General features: G+C 48.1%; 1 protein-coding gene across 5 annotated transcripts; it reads left to right on the forward strand.

Moving 5' to 3' along the window:
• Positions 1-91: 91 nt before the first annotated feature.
• On the forward strand, positions 92-10,118 carry Zpr1 (ZPR1 zinc finger). Of its 5 annotated transcripts, XM_038324371.2 has the most exons (16): positions 92-333; positions 543-665; positions 1,109-1,464; positions 1,589-1,750; positions 2,148-2,238; positions 2,551-2,621; positions 3,644-3,730; positions 3,986-4,108; positions 4,463-4,510; positions 4,682-4,748; positions 5,067-5,137; positions 5,936-6,025; positions 6,604-6,714; positions 7,846-7,932; positions 8,088-8,153; positions 9,586-10,118. In XM_038324371.2, exons 3-16 carry the CDS (start codon positions 1,288-1,290, stop codon positions 9,718-9,720), a joined length of 1,386 nt encoding a protein of 461 aa, XP_038180299.1. In that variant the 5' UTR covers positions 92-333; positions 543-665; positions 1,109-1,287; the 3' UTR covers positions 9,721-10,118. The 5 variants fall into 5 exon arrangements, with proteins under 5 accessions (XP_038180299.1, XP_038180298.1, XP_041910745.1 ...); XM_038324370.2 differs by having other exon boundaries at positions 92-665; XM_042054811.1 differs by having other exon boundaries at positions 457-1,464.
• Positions 10,119-12,094: the final 1,976 nt, after the last annotated feature.

Here is a 12,094-nt window from a genome sequence, read left to right on the forward strand (position 1 = left end):
CTGGCATGTCAGAGGGGTCCAACCTGGGTGAGTTCTGCCACAGGACCTTTGGCTCAACCACAGCTGTCACACGGGGGTGGGGGGTGGGGGGTGGGGCAGGCTTGACCCCAGTTCTGCACCAGTCTCCATCCACACCCTACTCATCATAGGAGAGCCCTCATGGAATACAACCTGTCACTGGACAAACATGCCCCTGTCACCTGGAATCCCTGAGGGAACCTGTCACCCTTGTTCCTGGTGTTCTGGACTCCTTATGGATTTCTGACCCTCTTCTTGGGATCCATACACCAACTTTCCCCACCCCGTCTTTGAGACAAGATTTCACTATGTCAGGTTAGCCTCAAATTCATAAACATCTGCCTGCCCCTGCCCCCCAAGTGCTGGGGTTAACAGTATATGCTACCGTGCTCGGAGAACCCCAGACTCCTAACTCTCCTCCTTCGTACACACACTCAGCAAAGATCGCCTGGGAGCAGTGAAACTGGATGAAGTGGGGGAAAGAGGCAAACATAAAAGCGCTGTCTTTCTATACTTCTGCCCAGAACCCTGTCCTCCCTGCTCAGCCTGCCTCAGCCTGCCCTGCCCAGGATTCTTCATACCCCGCCACCACAGACCCTATGTGGAGCTGGGCTCCATGCGATCACACACTTATCATCCCTGATATGGTAAACGTAGTCAGTTTCAGACACGATACTGGGTCCATGACGTGGAGAGGAAGTGCTAGAAAGAAAACTTGAAAGAAACCGATAAAGCAGGGTGTTTTGTTAGGAAACAGGGAGAAAGAAACGGGTAAGTGAAGTGGGGAAGAGAGAGGGTAAAAATAAGGGTAAAGTCAGGGCGGTGCTTATGAGGACAGAAATAGGGAGCTGGGGGAACAGGGAGGGAAAGAGGGGAGAAGAAGCTGAGCCCTGGACAGGGAACCCAAGCAAGGTCATCATGAAGCAAGCAGAGTTTGGAGGGCACAGCCAAGGGGATTCCAAGGAAAGCCAGTCCCCCTGTCGTCAGGCATTTTCACATAGACTTGGGGACCAACAGTTAGGCTCCGTGTGTGGTGGAGACACAATCAGGGAGCCAGACACTGACTTGACTGCGAGTTGCGGTATTCCAGTTTGGCTACGGAAGTGCAGTCCGGGTGATCCAGGAACCGGAAGTCAGATACTGACTTGGTAAGAGTAGGATCCGTGGCCTCTTTAAGAAGGGGCGGGAAACTTTTGGCATCAGCTGGAGGAAGTGAGGTCACGCGGGCGCCGGAAGCCGGAAGCTGCTGCCTGAGCAGAGCGTGGGGTGATGTCCGCCAGCGGGGCTGTGCAGCCCGGGCCCCCGGGGCCGGGGGCTGCAGTTGGGCCCTCGCCCTCCGCGGCCGGATCGCCAGCCACGGGGCTCTTGTTCCGGCCCCTCAGCGCCGAGGACGAGGAGCAGCAGCCCACCGAGATCGAGTCGCTGTGCATGAACTGTTACCGTAACGTGAGTCAGGGGTGCGGAGTCTGGGGCCGGGGCCACCCAGGTGGGCACCCAGAGTCTGCCCAGGCGTATAGGGAGGACAAACGAGTTTCATTCATTCTTTCCCTCGCTGCTTCTGCTTCCTTAGGGCACGACGCGCCTTCTGCTCACCAAGATCCCCTTCTTTAGAGAAATAATCGTGAGCTCCTTTTTCTGCGAGCACTGCGGTTGGAACAACACGGAGATCCAGTCTGCAGGCAGGATCCAGGACCAGGGAGTGCGCTACACTTTGACCGTTAGGGGCCAAGAGGTGAGTATAGCCCAGAGGAGGCATTATCCACGGTTTCAGAGAGAGCTTTGGAAGCCAGAGTCAAAAGCTCCGGTCCGGATCACCGCACTTCCAGTAAATCCCTGTGGCCAAGTCTTGAGTATCCTCCTTTGGCAGTGGTATTGGTGGTGCTGCGCTGTACTCGGCAATCCTGTGGTTGAAGTGCTTTGAATTTTGTGATGGGGTGAGTGGGCAGGACTTTATGGGCGTTCTGGTTCACCCCGAATGGCCTGTCCTGACGTAGTTTGGACGTTTCTGAATGGAAGGGAGGGAGAAGAAACATCTAGGCTGGCGTCTGATAGAGAAGCTGAGCTGGTTGCCTCCCAGAGAAGCCACATTGCTGACCTCTCTTGCTAGAACGTTTTTCCTTCCGGGCCAGGACATGAACAGAGAAGTAGTGAAGACAGACTCTGCCACCACAAGGATCCCGGAGCTGGATTTCGAAATTCCAGCCTTCAGCCAGAAGGGAGGTGAGTCTTGAGAGCGGGTATGTGAGCTGTTCACACATTCCTGAAATGCTACTTTTTTTTCTTGCAAAGCCTGGTTGCCAGGTCAGGCCTAGTGCCTTGTGTTTGGCCGTTCGTATTTTAACGTGAGTAGAAAGTTATGGCCAAATCACTTGAGAGTAAGGGTGGTCGGGAGTGCCAGTAAGGCAGACCAGTAGTGCACTTACTTTAGAACTTGACAGATGAGGGAAGCGAGGCCTGCAGCGGTTGAGGTAAAGCGCAAAGGGTCATGGGATAGCAAGCTAGCACTCACTTGTCTTGCGCTTTGTTCACAAGCTCTGACCACCGTTGAAGGATTGATCAGCCGTGCCATCTCTGGCCTGGAACAGGACCAGCCCACACGACGGGTGAGCAGGGGTTTTCTCACATTGCAGCAGTAAGGAATTATCGTTCGTGTTAAAATAGAGTCAGCCTCTTCCATGTAACTGAACTGTTGGAGTGGTATATTCTTTGTATTTTGATAAATACATCTTGCCTGAAGAGCAGAGGCAAAACTAAAGCCACTAGAGGTCAGGTAATGGTGGCACGCATCTTTAATCCCAGGATTTGGGAGGCAGAGTCAGATGGATCTCTGTGAGTTCAAGACCATCCTGGGCTGTATAAGATCAATGCAGAAATAAATGCAGGTGGTGGTGACTCACACCTTTAATCCCAGCACTAGAGGGAGTATAACATGAGAGGGGAGAGAAGCGGTCTATTTTGGTTTTGCAGCCTTGGTAGAGGCCAGACTTCTCCCATGGTTTGACTGCTTTGTTTTTCTGTTTTTCGGGTTGAATCCCAATATTTGTCTCTGGGTTTTTATTATTCGTGTTACAAACTGTGTCTGATCAAATCTTGGGGAACTCTCTGACAAAGCACGTAAAGGTGCTGTTTCTCTCTGTCTCTCCCCCGTGTATACTCAGGGTTCACCTTAGAACTTGGAGAAGAAGCCTTTCAGTTATCAACAGCCTCCTGGGTATTTTATATCTATATTTATTAATACAGAAATAATGTAATTGCTCATTTAGTCATCTGTCTCCCTAACTGACTAGAGAGGCATGACAAGATTTTGAATTTGAAGGAATGTATTTTTAACTGTGTGTGATGTGTGCCTGTGTATGGGTATGTATATATGATGGCAGATACCTTTGCAGGCCAGGAGCAATGAATCCCCGGGGGGTGGAGTTACAGCTAAATGGTTGAAGAAGTGGGAAAATGAGCCCTGCCTCCTGCCCCAGCACTGTTTATAAACCTCAGATTTGCCGCTGTGGCCCACTGAAGTGTGGGTCCCGTGTTCCCACTCTAAGGTTGATGTCAGTGCACGCGATACAGGTGTGAGGGTTGGGCATGAGGTGTACACCAGTCTGATGTTTTCATCTGTCCGTGGTAGGCGATGGAACACGCCATAGCTGAAAGAATCGATGAGTTCATCGGCAAACTGAAGGACCTAAAGAAGGTGGCTTCCCCATTCACTCTGGTAAGTATTGAGTGACTGCGGTTGTTTTCAGTGTAAGGAGGGAGGGGAGAGGCCATTGACACTGAATGATCCCTCCAACTCCAAGAGTTCAGGGTCCTCCTTGACTCCATAGCAAGTTCTCGGCCAGGCGGTACACTGAAGCCCAGCCTCAAAATACAGAGCAACAGAAAACTGACTACGATTTGTCTGCTGTGGCCTGGTGATGGATGGAGATTATACGTGGTTTGTTTTACTCTCTCCTCACCTGTCTGTTAGATCATTGATGATCCCTCGGGAAACAGCTTTGTAGAAAACCCACATGCTCCCCAGAAAGACGATGCCTTGGTGATCACACACTACAACCGAACCCCACAGCAAGCCGAGATGCTGGGGCTCCAGGTAAGTGGATTGAAGGAGTCAGGAATGCTCCAGGTTGGCCTGCGTTCTGGGTTGCTTGAAGCCACTACAGATTTATTTTACTATTGTCGCTGCTACCACCTGGTGGCACCCTATCTGAGTTCACTTGTGCCTCTCATCAAGCTCAGTTAGGATTTGTGGTGACTTTCATGAGTCAGGTAGCAGTCATGGGACTCTGTCTTGAGTCCTGTCCTTCCTTTGATTGAGGGATTTCTCCATCCTATGAGTTGGCGCCTTACAGGGAACAAAGGTATTCTCTCCCTCTCTGAGCAGGGCAGGGTGTAGGGAGGCTGAGATCTACCTGTCAGCTTGTGGTTTGTGCTTCTGTTCTTTTAGGCAGAAGCACCAGAAGAGAAGTCAGAAGAGGAAGATCTCAGAAATGAAGTGAGTTGTGTTGGCTCCTTTTGAAGACATAGCAGATTTGTGGGCTGAGTCTCATGGAATCCAGTGTCTCTCATTGTCACAACTAATATGGGTGGCCACCAGCATTCCAGCTAAATGTCCTTAGCTTCCATGGGTGGGAGTGCTCAGCCTGTGCCCCATATTGTGTTCCAGGTGCTCCAGTTCAACACCAACTGCCCAGAGTGCAATGCCCCAGCTCAGACCAACATGAAGCTAGTCCGTATCTTTTAAGCAGTTGGGTTGCTTTTCAGCTGACTCAGACACAAACATTATATTAAAGACTGGAGATTTCACTTCAGAGAAAGCCAATGCTTTATCTTCTGTGATGAGGAAGAGCCTTTGGTGAAACTACATACCTTGACTTCTATGTGTGGCCTATGCCACGTCTTTAAATATTTGTAAACACGGGACCTGGAGTTAGGTTGTCTAGTGTGGGTCCAGCATCTGTTTGTGTGGGATTTGGCTTTTCTTTTTCTTGGGGGGGGGGGGTGTCTTACTCTCTAGGAAGCAGATAGACTTCTTTAACTCCATCTTCCAGAAATCCCCCACTTTAAAGATGTTATCATCATGGCCACCAACTGCGAGAACTGTGGGCATCGGACTAATGAGGTGGGTGGGCTCCATTGCTGGGTAGGAAGATTGGCACAAGGGCCATCTGTGCCTTTGCAGTTTACTTGCCTGCTTTCTAGATGTACTTCAGGATGGGCGTGGGTGTAGTTGGGCTTCTGGGGGCATAGTGTGGGGGAGGAGCCCTTGAAGGAGCTGAGAATTAGCCTAGAGAGGAGAAGTTGGAAGTATCAGAGATTGCAAGATGGATGAAGAGGTGACCTTGGAGAAGACGCTTTGACCACTCAGGGCTGGGAGTTAGACAGATTGTAACTTTCAGTGAAGAACTCAAGAGAACTGTCTGGAATTGATTTGATAGCTGCTGTGGAGGGTTGGTTGTAACCCTCCTTCCCCAAGTATATCAAACATAAGCTGATTAAACTTACTGGGGTGGGGAGCGGTGGGCAATAAACCTGGGGCCTGGTATATTCTAGGCAAGTGTGCTGTCAACCTACATCCCAGCCCCTGAGTAAATTCTTCACCTATTGCATTGACTGCAGAGATGGGGACTGGAGTCTCTTTCAACTTAGAAGTCTCTTTCAGTGCCTAATAGTCAGGGTTTTTATTTTTAAAGGTGTATTCAGGATGCTTGGCAATTTGGGTTAAATTTAGCAAGCTACCAAGGCTGGGCACAGTGTTCCCACCGACTCTTGGTGTTTTTGGTGTCGGTCCCTGCTGCCCTTGCTGAGTTAGAAGGCTGTTGTTGGCAATTGTTAGTCTGTGCCTACATAGAGCTGAAGTCTTCCTGGCACTGGTGACGGGGCCTTCCCTGGTGCTGGTTCCTGACCATCCTTCCTGCAGGTGAAGTCTGGAGGAGCAGTAGAGCCCTTGGGTACCAAGATCACCCTCCACATCACAGACCCCTCAGACATGACCAGAGACCTCCTCAAGGTAACAGCCTGCTTGGAAAACAGCTGCTCTTATAGCTGTGTCTGTCTAGAGGAAGTTATCATTTTAGTGTTCAAGAACACAAGGAAGCCCGTAGTCCCCTGGGCTGGAGTAACCCCGAGTAGGGCTTCTCCGTGGTTGGGACTACTGACCCAGAAGGTGGCCTGTAATCTTTCTGAACAATGACTTGGTTGCTTTTTAGTTTCCATTGACTGTGTGGGCTCTTCTCCGTCCCTAATGATAGCTTGTACCCTAATGGTAGCTTGTAGCTGTGACTCGGAGTTTCAGTTATTATGCCAGGTTCATGTTGGTTCAGATGGGGAGTGAGTCCCTGGCTTTTAACTAGGTAGTCAGAGAAAACACTAGCGCCCTCAAACTGTTGCTGGTTTGTTCATTTGTCAGGGGGCCTCTGGTTGGCTTTCTTTGCTCTGGTTTAAATCAATTTGTCTCTCTGAATACCTGCTCATCTGTTTGGTGCTGTGGATTGAACCTGGAGCCTCTGGAATACTAGATAAGGCCTCCTATATGAAGCTCTGCTGCTGTCCTTCGATTTAAATCTTTATTTGACCATTGTCTTACAGTCTGAGACGTGCAGTGTGGAAATCCCCGAGCTGGAGTTTGAACTGGGAATGGCTGTCCTTGGGGGCAAGTTCACCACTCTGGAAGGGCTTCTGAAAGACATCCGAGAACTGGTGAGTCTGGAGTGTGATATACAGCTTCTTTGAGCAGTTGGGCTGGGGAACGGCTATCCTAGTTCCGTCAGGCATGGTGACACGTGCCTATAGTTCCAGCACTCTAGAAACTGGGGCAGAAAGACGGAGGACTTGAGGCTGACCTGAAGCCCCATCGCAAATGCCCTCTATGAAAAAAATCTTATTGCTTATAACTGAGGTTTTTTTGTTTGTTTTGTTTTTGTTTTGCCTTAAAGCTGGTTTGAGAGACTTAAGTATTGATTATGAAGAGAAGTTAGTTATAGGAAATTTTGAATGGAAATCCTCAAGACTAACCGTGAAGTAATATAGTTATTTTGTGATCTTGAGTAAGTCATTATCTCATTGCAAGATAGGAGAAGGAGGGTCTTTTTGGCATCTAAACTCCATAGCATATGTGTATGTGATGGTTTAGCCTATGTAGTGAATCCACTGTAGTCAACCATAGATAGAAAAATTCAGGAAACAATTATATCTGGTGAACATGTGCGGACTCTTCTTGTCAGCATTTCCTAAACAGTAGTGCATAGATACAGTAGATCTTATATGTTGCTCAATTTATTTATTTTAGAGATTGTTTGGTCGTGTAGTTGAGGCTAGCCTTGAGATCACTGTCCTGCCTCCGCCTTCCGTGTGCTGGGATTGCAGGCTCATGTGTAGCCATGCCTGGCTTCTCTTTGTAAATTGTTCTTTGCTTTCTTTTCCAGACTGGGATTAGATATTGTAAGAACTCTTGTAGAGAGTTCATCTCATATTGAAACAGGGGTTCTCTATAGCTTTGGAGCCTGTCCTAGAACTCACTTGGTAGACAAGGCTGGCCTTAAACTCACTGAGATCCACGTGTCTCTGCCTCTTGAGTGCTGGGATTAAAGGCTTACTCCACCACTGCCTGGCTAGCTAGTTATCTTTTTGGCAAAGCAGTCTCGTAGCCATCCTTCCCTGTCCTAGTCTATGCCGCCTTCCTCCCCTCACCTAAGTCAGCAAGGCGTGTGGGAAGTGGAGACCAGCCTTCTCTGACTGGGCAACCACTACTCTGCACACCTGCTGTGTGCTTGAGCCCAGTAACCAATACAGTTGGTGTCGTAGTAATTCAACTGTCGTCACGTGCTACAGGTAACCAAGAACCCATTCACACTGGGCGACAGCTCGAATCCTAACCAGTCAGAGAAACTGCAAGAGTTTAGTCAGAAGTTGGACCAGGTAAGAGGACATGGGCCGTTTTCATAAATCCTAGTTTCCCTGTTCTTTAAACTTTTGGGAGCCACACCTGTAAATTGCGTTGGCTCTTGTCTGGCGATCATAGCCTCTTTCCGGGATCAATGTGAGAGTTACCTGCTATGTCCTCTCTCCTGTAGATCATCGAGGGCAAGCTGAAGGCCCACTTTGTTATGAACGATCCAGCAGGAAACAGTTACCTGCAGGTACAGTAGGCCTTCCTGAGTGTTCTGATCTTCATAGACTATGCGTGATAGCCCTTGATAAGGAAAGACTGGCTTCTAAGTGGACTGCTTTAACTGGGACTTTGGGCAGGTCTTGGAAGACAGGAAGAAAAGGGAGGGTGGGAGGATTTCAAGTGTGTGCAATTAAAGGTAAATAGGCCAGACCTACTGCAGGTCTGTAATCTGAGCTGCTCAGGAGGCCATGAAGATTGCAAGTTCAAGACCAGCCTGTGCAATTTAGTAAGCCTGTCTCAAGATTTAAAAAAAAAAAAAAAAAAAAAAAAGGTGAAAAAAGAACCAAGAGTAAGTGCCTAGGACTAGAGAGACGGCTCAGCTGTTAAAAGCTCTGGCTGCTCTTCCAGAGGACCAGGGTCCAATTCCCAGCACACACATAGCAACTCACAACTGTCTGTAACTCTAGTTCCAGGGAATCTGATATCCTCACACAGACATAACAATAATCCACAGAAAAAAAATAAAAGTACATAAATCATTTTTTTTTCATAAATCATTTTTTAAAAAGTAAGCGTGTGCCTACCCAGCTAGCATGCTCAAAACCCCAGGTTTAAAAGTGAGCAAGAAAGTAAGATCTCTTCTTCTTGCTCCGGGCTGTCTTGCTCCTACTCTTGTCCTCGGAGCTTTGAGGTTCCATCCGCATCTCTGACTGAAGTAAGGAGCAATAGAGTCCTGTCTAGAGGTCAGGGCAGGAATGTTGGGAGGTGCTAAGCTGATTGGGCTTGTGTCTATTAATTGATAAAACTATAACAATATTTTGTTCTTATTGTGGTGTTTGAACTTAGGGCCTCATCCTTACTTTAATATTAATACTGATGGGGCTGGCAAACTGGCCTGAGTTACTCACATTATCAAGACCTTTGCTGTAATCAATCTGTCCCTCCCTCCACCCTTTCCTTCTTCCCTCACTCCCTTCCTTTCTCCCTCCCTCCCTCCTTCCTTCCTGTCTTTTTTTCTCTCTCTCCCTTTCTCGCTCTTCTCTTTTCTTTCTTTCTCTCACCTTCTTTATCTTTTTGAAACAAGACCTTGTTATGTATCCTGGCTGGCTTTAAACTTGGAATCTTCCTGTCTCGGTGTCCAGAGTACTGACATTACACACAATCACCAGCTGTGGCTACATTTTTTTTTTATAAGAAGGCCATATATAAAAATGCTTAGAACTGAGGATATAGGTCATTGAACTCTTATATACCAATGTACAGAGGTTTTGATAACTAGCACCCCTACGTGCGTGCGTGCGTGCGTGTGTGTGTATGCGTGCTCACAGACACACTATGTGGCTATGGGCACTAAAAGCCCTCCAAATCCCATGGAGTTCTTAGAAAACTGAGAGGCAGTTGCAGCTGTGGGAGCGGATGGTGGGATATAGGGCACTAATTGTCTGCCCTTGGCCTTGCAGAATGTGTATGCCCCAGAAGATGATCCAGAGATGAAAGTAGAGCGGTACACGCGTACCTTTGACCAAAATGAGGAGCTTGGGCTCAATGACATGAAGACAGAGGGCTATGAGGCAGGCCTGGCCCCACAGCGGTAGCAGCACAGCTCCCAGGCCATCTTCAATGCCACCAGCTCCACAGACTTATTTATGACTGTTGGAAACGATGAGCGTCCAAGCCCTTGCCCCTGGGGAGGAGGATATTGCTTGAGCCAGAGATCTAAGCACAAGATGAACAGCTGGAGATGCAGCTGCAGCCCTCCTGTGCTCCCTGACCTTCTTTTGGAGGTTTTTAGTCAGTCTGAGAACTCAACACCATGTGGTCTGCCATCACCTTTTGTCCGTCAGCTCTGCCCTTGAGCACTGAGACTCTAAAGCTCGGTGACGTGAAATACAAGTTCCAGCTGGCTTCGGGCTTGCCTAGCAGGAAGGAGCTTCTGGGGGGCTGTGGAGCACAGGGGAAGAAGCTAACATTAAAGCGATGGCTTTTAACAACACCTGCCTCTGCGGTCACTGTGTTCTTGCAGAATACCATGCCGTTAGAATCCAGCTGCCTAAGCTGACCATGGAGGGTCATATGTGTAATCCCAGCACTCAGGACTGAGGCCAGTTTGGGCCAGCTAGTGAGATTCTGTCTTCAAAAAAAGAAAAGGGAGCTGGGCGGTGGTGGCGCACGCCTTTAATCCCAGCACTCGGGAGGCAGAGGCAGGCGGATCTCAGAGTTTGAGGCTAGCCTGGTCTACAAGAGCTAGTTCCAGGACAGACCCTAGAAACTACAGGGAAACCCTGTCTCGAAAAAACCAAAAAAAAAAAAAAAAAGAAAAAAAAAAAAAGAAAAGAAAAGGGGTGGGGGCTGGAGAGATGGCTCAGTGGTTAAGAGCACTGCCTGCTCTTCCAAAGGTCCTGAGTTCAATTCCCAGCAACCACATGGTGACTCACAACCATCTGTAATGGGGTCTGGTACCCTCTTCTGGCCTGCAGGCATACACACAGACAGAATATTGTATACATAATAAATATTTTAAAAAGAAAAAAGGGATTAAAAAAAAGTTTCCCAAACTTTGTCTACTTTGGGTACTGTCACTGGGCAGTCAGGGCAGTGTTTCATTCATTCCAACAAACCATGTCTACTCCGAGCTGGGAACCTGCATGGATCCATCCATTTCGTGAAGCTTAGAGTCTAGCCAGGGAAGCCAGATGTGGTGGTGTACACCTTTAATCCCAGCAGAGGAAAGCGCCGAGTTCAATGCCAGTCTGGTCTACAGAGTGAGTTCCAGGACAGCCAAGGGCTCCACGGAGAAACTGTCTTGAAAAAAAAACCAAAAAGTTTAGTGGGGGAGCCTACAATACCAGACAAGGGAGAGAACGTCAGGTGAAGTGGGAAGGGAAGGGCATAGTTTTTGTGAGAGTGATTTTTTTTTTTTTTCGAGACAGGGTTTCTCTGTGTAGCTTTGGAGCCTGTCCTGGCACTAGCTCTTGTAAACCAGACTGGTCTCAAACTCAGAGATCCGCTTGCCTCTGCCTCCCTAGTGCTGGGGTTGAAGGCGTGTGCCACCATTGCCTGGCAAGAGTGAAGTTTTTAAGTCTGAAGACCAGGTTAGCAAATGACTCCTAAACTTCAGAGCTTTAACGTGTGTGCGCGTGTGCACGTGTGTAATGATGTATGTGCATGTGGAAGCTAGAGGAGGAGGACATTGGGTACCCACTGTAAAACTATCTACCTTTCCTCCTCACATCAGGTACAGGCAGGCAGGTTACACAGAGAAACCCTGTCTAAGAGCAAAACAACCCAAACTGCTCCACGTGTTGCTGGCCTCTGCTGGCAAACGCCAGAATCTGCAGAATCTGAGTGTGAAAATGGGTGGGCTCCGGTACTTGTCCAAACTTATCTATAAAGAAGGTAATAAAACCGAAGGCCAGGCCGTGGTGGTGCAAGTGTGCAGTCTACCTACTTGGGATGCTGAGGCAGGAGGATAACAAATTCAAGATCAACCCAAACAATTTAGGAAGATCTTGTCTTCACAATTCAGAAAGGGGCGGGGGGATAGAGTTCTGCTCTAGAACTTTTACCTACCATGTGCAAGTTCCTGGGTTCCATCCCCAGTGCTAGATGGAAGAAGAAACAGCTGTGGGGGTCAAGTGAAGATTCACAAAACACTTAACCCTCTATAGAAGAAGTACCAGAATCTTCCTTTTTTTTTTTTTTTTTTTTTTTGCCACACTGACATCAAATCCATGTCATTTTTATTGAGAAGATTTTATACCATTTTCTTGAGACAATACCAAACGTGTAAAGATTTGATCAAACCTATTCATTTTTCATAGTCAGAATATTGGGGGTGGGGTTTGTTTGACTCCCTCTAAATGATATTTGGAAGCCTGTTCCAGCATACTGTCCATCAAAAAGAATTTATACCAGTAAAAATAGCGGAAATAAACTAATTACACTTCTAAGCATTTGGCACAGCATCCA

Source organism: Arvicola amphibius, chromosome 3 (assembly GCF_903992535.2).
Source record: "Arvicola amphibius chromosome 3, mArvAmp1.2, whole genome shotgun sequence".
In the NCBI taxonomy this organism is placed as follows: Eukaryota; Metazoa; Chordata; class Mammalia; order Rodentia; family Cricetidae; genus Arvicola; species Arvicola amphibius.